The sequence below is a fragment of the Cyrtonyx montezumae genome, unplaced genomic scaffold, assembly GCF_038088225.1.
Source record: "Cyrtonyx montezumae isolate F1298 unplaced genomic scaffold, pur_monq_1.0 scaffold_24, whole genome shotgun sequence".
Lineage (NCBI taxonomy): Eukaryota > Metazoa > Chordata > Aves > Galliformes > Odontophoridae > Cyrtonyx > Cyrtonyx montezumae.
The window spans coordinates 7,266,480-7,278,467 of record NW_027071981.1 but is presented as its reverse complement, the minus strand read 5'-3'; the positions used below and the strand labels follow the sequence as shown (position 1 = coordinate 7,278,467).

Below are 11,988 nucleotides of genomic sequence, written 5' to 3'. Positions count from 1 at the left end.
TGGTAAGTGAATGCGTTGTGACGCATGGGAACGAGGGAGCTCGGCCATCGCCGGTCAGTGGGGCATTGGGCGTCCACAGCGGGGGTTGCAGCCTCGTTAATTCCTGCACGAGTGCTAAAATAATCCATGCACGAGCCCCGATTAATTTGTGCATGAGCACCTAGCTAATTCATGCATGAGTGCTCAATTAATTTATGCACAAGAGCTCAAACAGCTCATGCATAAGCACCAAATTAATTCGTGCAAGAACAACCGATTAATTCATTCATGAGAACCCAATTAACTGATGCATGAGCACCCAATTAATTTATGTATGAGCCCAATTACGTCATGCATGAGCACCCACAGAGCTCAAGTGTGAGCAAGCAATGAATTCCTTCGTGGGCATCAGAGGAAACTATGCATTAGCACCCATGCTCCCTCTTTGCTTGTGCATGAGTACCCACTGAATTCACACATGGGTGCTGGTTAGCCCATGCACAGTGTCTGATCAGCCTGTGCATGGGCTGCATGTGCACCCTGCTTTGAAGGCCTTGCAAAGCCCACACAAGATTCAGGACCTCTAAGCATTACCCACAGCTAGGTGGTGACCCCTTTGTGCAAGGCAGCTCTTGGGCGTGGGCGCAAACGTGTGCTCTTTCATTCACCTCTAATTCATGTTACAGGTCTCTTAAGTTGAATCCTTTCTAGTACTGTCCATTTTTTCAAGCTGTTAAAACAACATCAGGAGAAACTAAGTCACTAGATCATGACACCATCACTTCCTGCACACCCAGTCTGTCCCATCCCAACTAAGAAATGTCTTTTTTCAATGGGTTAAATACTGGGCAAGCATCCTCAAACTCATTTCTTCCCAAAGAGGCAAGAAAAATCACAGCTTTCCTGTGTGGATATTGAGGGCTTGGAGGCAAAGCATGCAGGGGGAGCTCATGGCACACTCATGGGGCTGTTGCTTGCTGCTGCCACGGCTCTGCTGGGAGCAGGGTCAGGACCCCGGGCTTCTTCAGCATCATTTTCCCACATGTTCAGGCCATGCATGAGTTGTGCCCAAGCCCACGACTCCGCGCCAAGATGCTTTTGGCAGAGGGACCTACGTTTATCTCCCAACACGGGGCTGTCCCAGATCAGCTCAGATAAAATAAATATTTAGCTTAAAACATCTAACAGTTTTCAAATGGCCTGGGATGTCCCAGGCGTGTTTAGACTGCATGCATAGCAAAGGGTGCGCATCCCTTTCATCGTTGCTGTATGTCTCTGGTGCTTTTATCTGGGGAGGCTGCTTCTGTTTCCCTCTGAAGGAGTGATGAGGCAGTGGCACAGGAGGAGTCATTGTTCTTGGAGGTGTCCCTGAGCCACGGAGATGTGGCACTGAGCGACACGGTCGGCAGGCACAGTGGGAGTGGGCTGAAGTTCAGCTCGGTGAGCTTAGTGGTCTTTTCCAACCATAATGATTTTATAAGTCTATTCTATGACTATTTCTTCTCCCTGGCAGTCTCAATTTAATTCAATTCTATTGTAGCTTGAATCCTGCACTGGGCTAAGTGAGACACGCGGGCTCTTGCCAGGGCTCAGAATTATCGGTTTTAGAAACAAACCCAGTTTTTCAGGCTTTGGGTTCTTAACGTCATCAGCTTTCCAAGAAATTTTAAATCCAGTAAAATTCCCCCCAATCCCATAATTGCTCATGGAAACAAAGGCCAGGCAGATTACTTTTGCTAAAAAAGTTGGCAGGCCTGTGGCTTCATGAAGTGCAGCTTTGTTGGAAGAGTGATCTGCTGTGGGGGAAAAGGCGCATCATCGGTATTTCTGATTCTAGAAAAACAGAAACAAGGCATCCCAGAAAGAGATGGCCTTTAAAAATAGCACATTGGAAACGGGAAGGCTCACACCACTAGTTTTCAGTCCTGCTCTCCCCACAGCTAAAAGGAAAGGGGCACACAGAGTGATGATATTTTTAGGTTCCTGTTCCTGCCACAGATGCAGGGAAAGCAGCTTTGCCCAATGCTGGCAGGGAGCACCATGTTGTGGGAACGTCTGCCTGCCCCAGCTCTGAGGAATTGTGCTGGAAGGCAGCTTGGAGTCTGCAACTTACTTGGGTGGGGCCAGGCCAGGGGCTCATTCAGCACCAGCATTTAAGGGCAGCTGTCAGGGGACTGCTTGCAGGGAGGTCTGAACAAGATGAACATGGTGCTACAGCACTCAGAACAAGGTCTCTGAGTGAGGAGCTCCTTACAGTTCATTCTGAAGCCAAGAGAATGAGATTAGGGGCAGTATCCCAATCCTGCACCACACACAGTGAAGTAGAAACCAGGCACACATGACATGCCTCTAAGCTGCTGCTCTGTGCCAAGCTTCCCAAACCTGCTGCAGCCACATGGCAGTGCTGAGAGCAGATCCCCACCAAGCCCTTGAGCCACAGGTGCAGGTCAGTCACATTGGAGCACAGGCAAGGCAGGAGGAAGGCATGGGTTCCATACGTCATCTACTTGCACCGTCATGCAGAGATAGTGGAAGGGGTAGATGAGCCACTGAGGGACAGGGTAGGGAAGGGCTGATGGTTGGACTAGATGGTCTTAGGGATCTTTTCAAACCTTAATGAGTCTATAATCACGTGAAAAGCGTTGGCTGTAGCTGCTTTATTTAAAAATAAGATGTGATGGAATGACAAAAACCATGTAATACAGACTTTGTTCTTCGTTAAATGTAAACAATAACATGTTATTTTAGAAGAATTTGCCTTTGTAGTAGTACTACAAGATACAGAACATTTCAAAACACCAGTTATCCAGGAACGCTTCCAGACAGAAGCAAGGCACCATCAAATCTAAGAGGCACAACAAATAGAGGCAGGGGTCTGACAATTCAGTCAGTTCGTGTTCAGGCTTCCCCAAGCAAGCTCACAGTGGTGAAGCCATGTTACGAAGCACTGATACAGGATGAATTCACTCTATCCAGTTCAGAAAACAAAGGGTTTTGTGAAGCAGCAGGCTTCACCTTCCATCAGGTATCATGGAGTCTGGATGGCTGATCTCCCAACAGAAGAGCTGCAAAGCACCTTCACTGCAGGAGGCACTCACCAACTGGGCACAGCTCAGGAAGAGCAACCCACTGCTCCCACCTCACCCAGATCTCCCCTCTCTGAAAGGTGAAGCACAGGTGGCACAGATCTGCCATTACTGTGGATCGACAGATGGAGACACCGATACAGTGACAACGTTCAATGAGAAAGTCACAGAATAACCAAGGCAGAAGCACAGAGATCATACTGTCTGCTGAGAAGTGAGTGCATTGTCAGTTTCTAGAGTTAGATCAATCTGAAATAGGTCAAAGACTTGCAGTTGTCTCAGAAACATTCAGCCATCCCTCCTCCCCTCAGGAAAGGGAGTGCTGGAGCTTTGAGATAGCCAGCACAGAAGGGCCAGTGGCCAAAGTCAGCAAGGAATGGCAGACCTCCCCCAGCCCACAGAGCCCCCAGGAAAGGGTGTGGGCAACTCCCTGTGCCAAGCATCAGCCGACAGCCCTCTGCACACTGGGAGGAGCTGCTCTGTCATCACAAAGGTATACAGAACTGCTCATCCAAAGGGCATGTTCCTCCACTGCTCCAAAGCAGAACAGAGTAGGGTGCAGATTTGAGGTGGGACTGAGAATAGCTGAGCTCAGAGAATACAGGAGGAGGACCAGTTAGCAGGCATGAGCCATGCTAATACAGAATATGAATAGAGAAAAATAAAAAAAAAAAAGGCAATTTTTACTGGAAGGAAGGACCAGTGTATGCAGGATGCTCAATTCTTATTTCTCCCTCTAAAGCATCTGTCATAGCATCACCATGCCAGAGGTCTCAGGCCACTGTGCTCGATGGCTGTGGTGGTGTTGGTACTTCCAGCTGTTCGTTACTGTGTTTCCGTATGACTAACCCCAGGCGAATAGCAAAGATAAAACAAGTCAGTGCCAGCAGTACAACTAGAAAAAAAAAAAGAACTAGGTTAGCATGCAAGAGAACAGCAGTGCTCCATGTCATTTTCTAGCTCCCTAGACAGCAGGCATTCAGGGAAAGGACTATAGCAAACTAAAGGCTTCTGTCCAGCAGCTGTTACCCCCCATTATTGTCAGGGGGCTTCCATGGGGCAAGGCAAAGTTTGCTTTCACTGATAGCCAGTGACATTCCCAATGCTTCCAGGTCAAGGCATGTCTAGAAGGGGGAGATCTTAAGGACACAGGCATAAAATTCATGACACTAGCAATACAGTCCAAGAATAGTTGAACTATATGAAGAAACAGGCACCAGTTTGGGAAAAGCACATTCTTGTCCTACTGGACAAACAAGTTGAACCACTAAGAATGGAAGTTTGCTGGTATAAAGGCAGGAGAAGCATCTATTGCAGGATCAGAGCTGTCTGTCACAGCTTACACCTTCATGTTGCAGATGGCCCATAACCACTAGGGCAGGAGTCAATGGACTCATGGCTTTGGCAGACAAGCTCTGCTCAGTCCTGCTGCATGCTTCTAGGCAACTCCTGACTCCCAGCTGCATGCTCTGCCTATACAGCAGAAGGGGAACAAGTATCGAGATGGCTGCAGTGCTGGTGGTGCAAGCCCAGGAACTGGCTTCAGCCACTAATACACAGCACTGGGAGGGATAGAGGGTGGCAATTCACTCCCTTCTGCTTATCCTGTGGTGTGAATGGGACTCCCAAATAGCTACAGCAAGACAGGGTTTGCCCATGTCCTCTTTCATGCCAGAATATAACTACTCATAGTGACATAGCTTCTGCCGTACTGTTGGCTATACAATACGTATACAATTTAAGCCCTTTTACATTGTATGACTACATCCAGCACAGCTACAGTGGCCTGCAGCAACCAAATGATCCCAGCCAAACTTGTCAAGACTAGCCTGGGCTCTGCATTGGAGGGGAGCATGTGCAGGGCTTTGCACATTTGAATTCAGATATGTCCCTGGATCAGAAATTAAAGCACTGCTCTACAATCTCAAGTGATCCAAAACAAGCAAAGCCCTGTCTTCCATGTGCCTGCCCTGTGTCAGAGGCCAGGGAGCTACCAGCAAAGGACCAAAAGCTCACAGGGCTGGCAAGCTTCTCTGGGACAGCACCAAATGGATGATCACAGGGCAGATTTATTGCACTGGGAAGCAAACAGAAGGCAACACAAGGTTTGATTCCAAGTCCAGGGCTCACAGGCAAGCATTTCAAATGCAAACACTCCTCTCTAGCTTGCAAAATGAAATACCTTCTAATAAGTCACTAGTTCTGTTGGGATTTTTTGTTTATTTCCTCTCTGCCTCTAATAAACAGGACTGCTCTGGAAATGTCTACTAGACTTCTTTTTGACTGCTTCCAATGATTATGAAGGATTCACCTATAAAAACACCATTGGTGGTTGGGGAGGAAACAGAAAAGTCCTTGCACATGCTGCCAGTCAGAGCTATTATGACCACTGGGTAGATCGTGAGGTTATAACGAACATATTTATCAAGGAAGAAGTTTTCCTGGCAAAACCTGTGAAAATAGAAAACAAAGACCAAGCTGTATATTTGTTTTGTTGGATTCCCCCCCCCCCCCCCCATAAAAAGCTTAAGATAAGAGTCAGATTAAGAATGTTTTGTTGCAGGCATGGACCAGAGTCCAAAATTATTTAAAATTCATAAGAATAATAGAAAAAATTATCTGGGGTAAACATAGGGAAAAATAAACCCATGTTAGATGCAAGTTTTCACCACAAGTGAAGGGGTATGAAGGAGAATCTAAAAGTCAATGTGTAAAAAAACCCCTTGCTTCTTCTAAGGAAGGCTCGGCCACGGAAAATGGCTATTTTTTTGCCCAATGTAATATCCCATGGGGAATGCTATGGCAAGATGGCAGAATTAAAATTGGTTTGAGTGGAAGTCTTCATTCTTAGAGAGGGACAGATGGTCCAGTCTGTTTGTGATATGTTAGAGGTAGAAGAGCTCCTCCAGGCCCACAGGGAGCTCAGGAGGTTTCTTACCACATGACAAGCATGAGGGTAAGGATGCTCAGAGAGGCAGTTGTTGCTGTCTCGTTGGACACATCCCACTTGTAGATCAACACAACAGCAAAGTTCAGCAAAGTAGCAATGGTGGTCCATGTGGCATACAGTGCCAGCCCATTCTGCACCTGCCACAAGTACAGCAAGAGGACAAGACTGAAAATAGGGAGCTCAGAAACTTTTGCTTATTTATTTTTAGGTGCTTACTAACAGTTTAGTTTCCTAAATGCCACCTACTAGGATCCGGGTAAGCCAGAGATCAGCTTGGTGACCCTTCATGAACCACGTGGAATGGATACTCAAGGCTCTATGTGAAATGAAGAGAGCAACACCTGTGGTAAAAGTGAGGGCTGCCAGCAACAGCAGGGCTGGGAGGAGGTATCTAGGACAAAAAAAAACCCACACAACATACAATGCATTTTTTCAGTGGTGTCACAATGCCTTAATTCATAGCTTTAGTCTTTAGCCTTTACTGACTTTCAGTTAATCAAGCTTTTAATAAAAGTAATCACTACATGTAGGCCTCATTTTGACATACTGTTTTACTCCTAATCATTATGTTATTATTTCCTCACTGTAGCTGATTTCTTCATCTCTTGGCAGTGGTGCTATTACAAGCCCTTCATGCCAGCATGATGATGAAAACAACCCAAGGCAATGAGCTTAGCTACATTCAAGAAAGTTGTCATGGCTCTTGTCCTATCTGTGGAATAAAACCCTGAAGAACAACAGTTGCAAAGAGATGAAACTTCAACAGCCCATCTACCTCAAGGACGAGATGAAAAAGTTTTGCAAAAACAAAATGTTTATGAAGAGTAGCTTTTGACAAGGCCTGCCTGAGAATTTCACTTGTGGGACAGTCTCAACATTATGGTTAGAAAGCAGCTGTAACAAAAGGATGGCTTACTCTCTGTCCCATAGAAACAGCCATCCAACATTGAAGCCATTATTCAGAATCCATGCCATGTAAAAAGGTATTGGCAGCAAGTCCGGCTTCATGTAGACACATCCAAGTTCATTTCTGTAAGGAAGAAGAAGGTACCCCATTAGAACCCTCAACAAGCACTTCTCTTTTTCACAGCTCCACAACACAGGCACTCAGGAAGCCCCCTGTATTGATGGCAGCATATCAGAGATGGATGTGAGCCCACTGCTGCCTGCAGACACTGCAGAGCCCATGAGGCCCCATCCAGCATGGTCAGGAGCAGGGACAGGAGGAGGGGGAGAAAAAATGCACCTGGATTGCAATCAGAGCATATTTTATGGTGGTGGAATCAAGGCCATCAAGAACTTATCCTGAAGAAACCCAGTTCTCCTTACAGTGTTTCTTTAGGGAACTTTATATGCCTAAACTTAGCAGTGTCACCTATACCTGACAGCACTCAATGCAGCTCCCAGCCAGGCAACAGGCCTCTTACACCAAGAATCTGGAGAGAGGGGAACATGACAAACACACTGGTGAAAGCAGCGTTCCTTCCAAGAGGGCAGTGGGCAGCCAAAACAAGACAGCTTCCATTTGTGGTAGTCCAGTGCTTGACTTTGCCATTAATTCTCCTTCCAAATAGCATTTTTGCAATGTAGTTATCTGAATTTTTTTGAAAGTCAAGCTAAGAGAAATAGCAGTGGTTTCACTCTGACCAGAAACTCCAGGAAGGGAGTAACAGACTGTGCTACAGAAGGGAGGTGTCACCCCCCACCATCTGTGACATAGGCAGGGAGAGTACCTCCGGCAGATCCCTGACAGCGCATACAGGAGCCATGCGAGTTGCCAGGCATAGATGACATTCCAGATGAGGAAAGTCCAGCCGGATGGTGTGAAGTCAGTGCTGTACTTCTCCGAGATGTTGCCAGGGGTTGTCCGGAACAGACCTAGTGGTGAATGTTATTGCAGTCTAACTTATTATTACATACTTAGGATGGGGAAAGACTGCCTCAATCTGTGATCTTCCTCAAGCCTTAGTCCATGCCTCAATAGATCTGAGAGAGATGAGAGTACACCCTTGTTGAAAACAAATGGCATGCTGCAATTGGCTTCCCTTTACAAACCCATTACAGGATCATTATCCCTTATGGGGAACCCTGAGCACCTTTCTCTTATGCAGAACCAGAAAAGCCAGTTATGTGGAAAAGCCAGAGAGAAGCATGACACCCATTTCCAACAGACTAAGCTGAACAGGATGCAAGCCAAGTACCATCCTCTATAAACCCACATTAACAAGACCTGGACAGCTTCTACTGGCATTCAAGTGCAGCATATGTGAAAACTGAATTTCATCAGCAGACAGATCCAGACCATTTGCTTTGATTTTAAGGGACTGGAAGAGGCTCTGATGGTTTGAAGAAGAGAAACAATCTAAGGCATCAGAAAGTGATGCAACGCAAAGACTCATCTCTCCGAACAAAAAGTGTTTGTTTGCATTACCTTTGAAGAGTCCAGTGGCATTTCCAGCATTCAGTATCACCATGACTGTGAAAGTAGCTAGAGAGAGCAACATCAGAAAAATCTTCAGCTTGGGCAGAGAGTCCATTTTATCCTGAAAATGAATTAGAGATTTTCACTGGGTATACTAATGCACTCTTTTTTTTCCCCTCTGATTTTTACAGTGTTTTAGAACAAGAAATGATATTGTAAACTTCCCAGTTTTAGCTGCTGACTTCTGTTGGTATTGTTTTCACTTCTTTCCTCAGTGGTATTCAAGAACCATGGAGATGTGGCACTGATGGACATGGTCAGTGGGCGTGGGTTGGTAGCTGGACTCGATCTTAGTGGTCTTTCCAACCTTAGTGGTTCTATGATTCCTTATGAATTACCTACTCATCAAGCTGGTTTTAGCAGTTCTTAGAAACTTTATGGATTGTAAGTGCTACATACTACATCTTTCAAAGTTTGTGAGTAGTGACTTGAGCTGTCCCAGTAAAGTATTTGTTATATCAAGGAAAAATTCTGTGCCACCTATAAAACTACATGTGCACTCATCCACGGTATGGGCTGTATTTCTCCTCACAGCCCAGCACTTTAGCTGCCTTTTCTACACAGGGACACTTCAGTGCCTCCTAGGGTTGGCAGAAATAACAATGGAGCCATTCGCAGCTGCTCAGCATCTAACTCAAATTCCAGTTCTCACTTCAGTGGATGGTTTTACAGTTCCAGGCTTTCTTTGTGGGCTAGCTGCATTCGGATACAGCAAAAGGAAATGGGAGAGGAAATTCAGGGGGGACTGCTTTCTGCTAAATCCATGCACTCCTTTCCTAGCCAGTTCCATCTAAACAGAAAACGGCCTATTCATTTTCATGAAAATCTTATGTGGAAGAACTCACTTAACTCGGGATATCAAATTCTGATGAGATTTATGTCGGACAAACCCTAAACAACTTACTGCCATTAATGGAGATATGCTGAGCTAAGAAACCCTGAGAAGAAAAATCAATTCATAGTACCAAATACATATTTTCTGACAAAGGAAAACCTAATGTGCAGATTTCTGAAAGCCCAGGAAATGTAGTAGAAGAAATATCACCGCATGCTTGCCCTGGTCTTCTATTTTTTTTTCCTCTTGAGCACTGTCAGTCACTGAGCCAGTATACAGGGCCAGGCAGCCCTTCCAGCTCACTGCCTGGCCAAGCCTATATTCTGACAGTTCTTTAACAGAATTCATCACTTGTTTTTATTAGCATATTTGGAAGGGACTTGATTACACAGCTTCAGAGAAATGTGTACTTGCTTATGGAAAGTCTAGGAGGAAAGTACAGTTTAAACACCAGTCAACAGTTTCACCTCCTGCCTCCCTCTAATGCATGGCTGGCAGTGAAAGCCTGCAGTACTTCCCATTGATCAGCCACAAACGCCCTTTAGAAGGATGAGAAACGTTACTCACGACAATCCACACAGCGCAGCGTTTTGGCAGGGCTTTATCGATGGAGTTCAGCCACCACGGGTGCTGGGGTGTCTGCTGCTCGAGCCTACCTACAGAGGTTTTACAGCACTTTCAGCAGCTCAGTACCGGCACATTGTTTTCAAAAATCACGGTAGTTAGAAGTGCTTTCTGTGAGTTGCAGTCTCCAATTGGTTACAGCTTCCTGAAAGCAAACACTTATGCAAGAGAAATTCAATTACTTAACAAGGGCCTTTTATAACAGCCCGAGCAGTGCACGTTGCAAACTGGGTGACAGAAGCCAATGAGTGCCCACGCTCAGCATCCCGCTCTGTGCTTCCATGAGGAAGGAAGAGAAAACATCAGAGCGCAAAAAAAATCACACTCCTGGGAGGGAAGGAGCAGGAATACATGCAGGGGTGGCCAAAAGCAAGCAAACAAACCTGCCTGCAGCTGGATTCTAAGAAACTGAACATGCAACTTGTAGCAAGATCTGGATCCACCGAGGGAGCTGCAAGCTCAGCTCCTGCTCAGACTTGGCACTTAAGGGGCATTGCATAAATGTGAATAATTTCCCTTGCACAGCCAGCATGCATATAGTACTCCTGCATTGTTAGGCTTTAAACCAATCTCTGCAAGGAATAGATGTAAAACATACTGCACATGTAAGTTTTTGTTTGCAAACACTGAAAAGGTTCCCACTGCAGCCAGTCCTACAGGAACAGAGTGAGCTGGGCTGGCCAATTCACCTCCACCTCCTATCAGACTTCAGTCACTTCACATCCTTTTATCTCCCTGTTGCCAACTGAAAACGTGCTTCACCAGTGAAACACCATCTCTCTTGTGCCATGACAGCATCTATCAGGCAGGTAGCACAGCAGTGAATCCCCAAGTGTCAACAAGGGCAATAAGTAAAGTAACACCAACCATTGAGGCACACATCATTGGCTGTTTAGAGGTAGCATCATCATCATAGGGTTGAGAATGAATACTGCTTGGGATTATTTATTTATTTATTTGGGGGGGGGGGGTGGAGGGGGAAAAATAAACAAGAACATAGCTGTAGGGAAGGGCCAGGCATCCATCCAGCACAGCTGCCCTACATTATCAGTGTAAGTCTGAGGTCCACCCTCTGAAGGTATTCTGATGATGAAACCAGCAGCTTCACTATGATTCAAATCAGAGAGTACACACTGATCAGAAAGCACATTTTACATATATGCACACTTTTACTTATCAGATAGTCCAAATCACCCAAGCATGATGCAGGCTTCTCTTTTTCATCCAGTGAACGGATGGAGTTCTTTATAACACAGTCAGCTTTATCTTACATGTGTTGCTGAGGCATAACTGATCAGCTAGATCCATATTAATATGAATCCAGGGCAACTTCCATGTGTGGAATTTGCAGTCCCATGTACTTACTAGTTATTACATAATGCATTTATTGTTTTGGTGACAGACTGTGGTGCCAGCGCAGCAGTAGCCTCACCCTCTTGCCACAGTAAGCTAGTTACAAGCTACAGACCCATATTTTGGTCTGTAAAGAGTTATTTCTCTAGAATAAATTGCAACACAGAACTTAGATAAAATATTCAGAGTTATTCTGTCAAGCAGCTCTACAGATATCCTCCAAAGTACATTTCTAAAGTGCAGCGGAATGTGCTAAACATTTATAAATGCATGAGTTAAAACTGAACAACTCTTGCTTCACCAGGCTGCACAGTATTCCCAGAAGAGGGAATTCTCAGTACAGCTGCAGCACTAAGGTACCATAGCACCAGACTCAAAGCAAGCTCCTATGGAAGGGCCCTACCTTTCTGGAGTAGTTTCACTGGGAGATCACTTAGAGACCCATTTTCCAACTGGGTTTCAATTGACAACTCTTGTTAGCCTCTGGAGGAAGAGTAATACTGTCAGGTGAGTGTGATAAATGCCATTATACACACACCAGCTAAGAGCTGTCCAGACACATTTATAGACAGAAAGAAGCATGGTTGGACTAGAGGCGATGGCCTCAAGTTGTGTCAGGGGAGGTTCAGTTTGGGTATTAAGAAAAATTTATTCTCCAAAAGAGTGGTGAGGCAGTGGC

The 11,988-nt window shown here is 45.5% G+C and overlaps 1 protein-coding gene across 2 annotated transcripts; it reads right to left on the bottom strand.

Moving 5' to 3' along the window:
- Positions 1-3,749: 3,749 nt before the first annotated feature.
- On the bottom strand, positions 3,750-11,762 carry LOC136050618 (uncharacterized). 2 transcript variants are annotated; one of them, XM_065739611.1, is made up of 8 exons: positions 11,713-11,762; positions 8,447-8,558; positions 7,749-7,893; positions 6,932-7,045; positions 6,262-6,406; positions 6,004-6,152; positions 5,377-5,516; positions 3,750-3,960 (listed from the first exon to the last, which is right to left on the bottom strand). In XM_065739611.1, exons 2-8 carry the CDS (start codon positions 8,550-8,552, stop codon positions 3,839-3,841), a joined length of 921 nt encoding a protein of 306 aa, XP_065595683.1. In that variant the 5' UTR covers positions 8,553-8,558; positions 11,713-11,762; the 3' UTR covers positions 3,750-3,838. The 2 variants fall into 2 exon arrangements, with proteins under 2 accessions (XP_065595683.1, XP_065595682.1); XM_065739610.1 differs by lacking the exon at positions 11,713-11,762 and adding an exon at positions 9,900-10,196.
- Positions 11,763-11,988: the final 226 nt, after the last annotated feature.

What these genes read in the sequence shown, in the direction of transcription:
- LOC136050618 (XM_065739611.1), bottom strand. Translation starts at nt 8,552, where the DNA reads ATGGACTCTCTGCCCAAGCTGAAGATTTTTCTGATGTTGCTCTCTCTA. An exon ending in CTGTCAGGGATCTGCCGGAG is followed by an intron (nt 7,046 to 7,748) that starts GTACTCTCCCTG and finishes TCTTCCTTACAG; the next exon opens with AAATGAACTTGGATGTGTCT. An exon ending in CACCAATGGTGTTTTTATAG is followed by an intron (nt 3,961 to 5,376) that starts GTGAATCCTTCA and finishes TTTTTTTTCTAG; the next exon opens with TTGTACTGCTGGCACTGACT.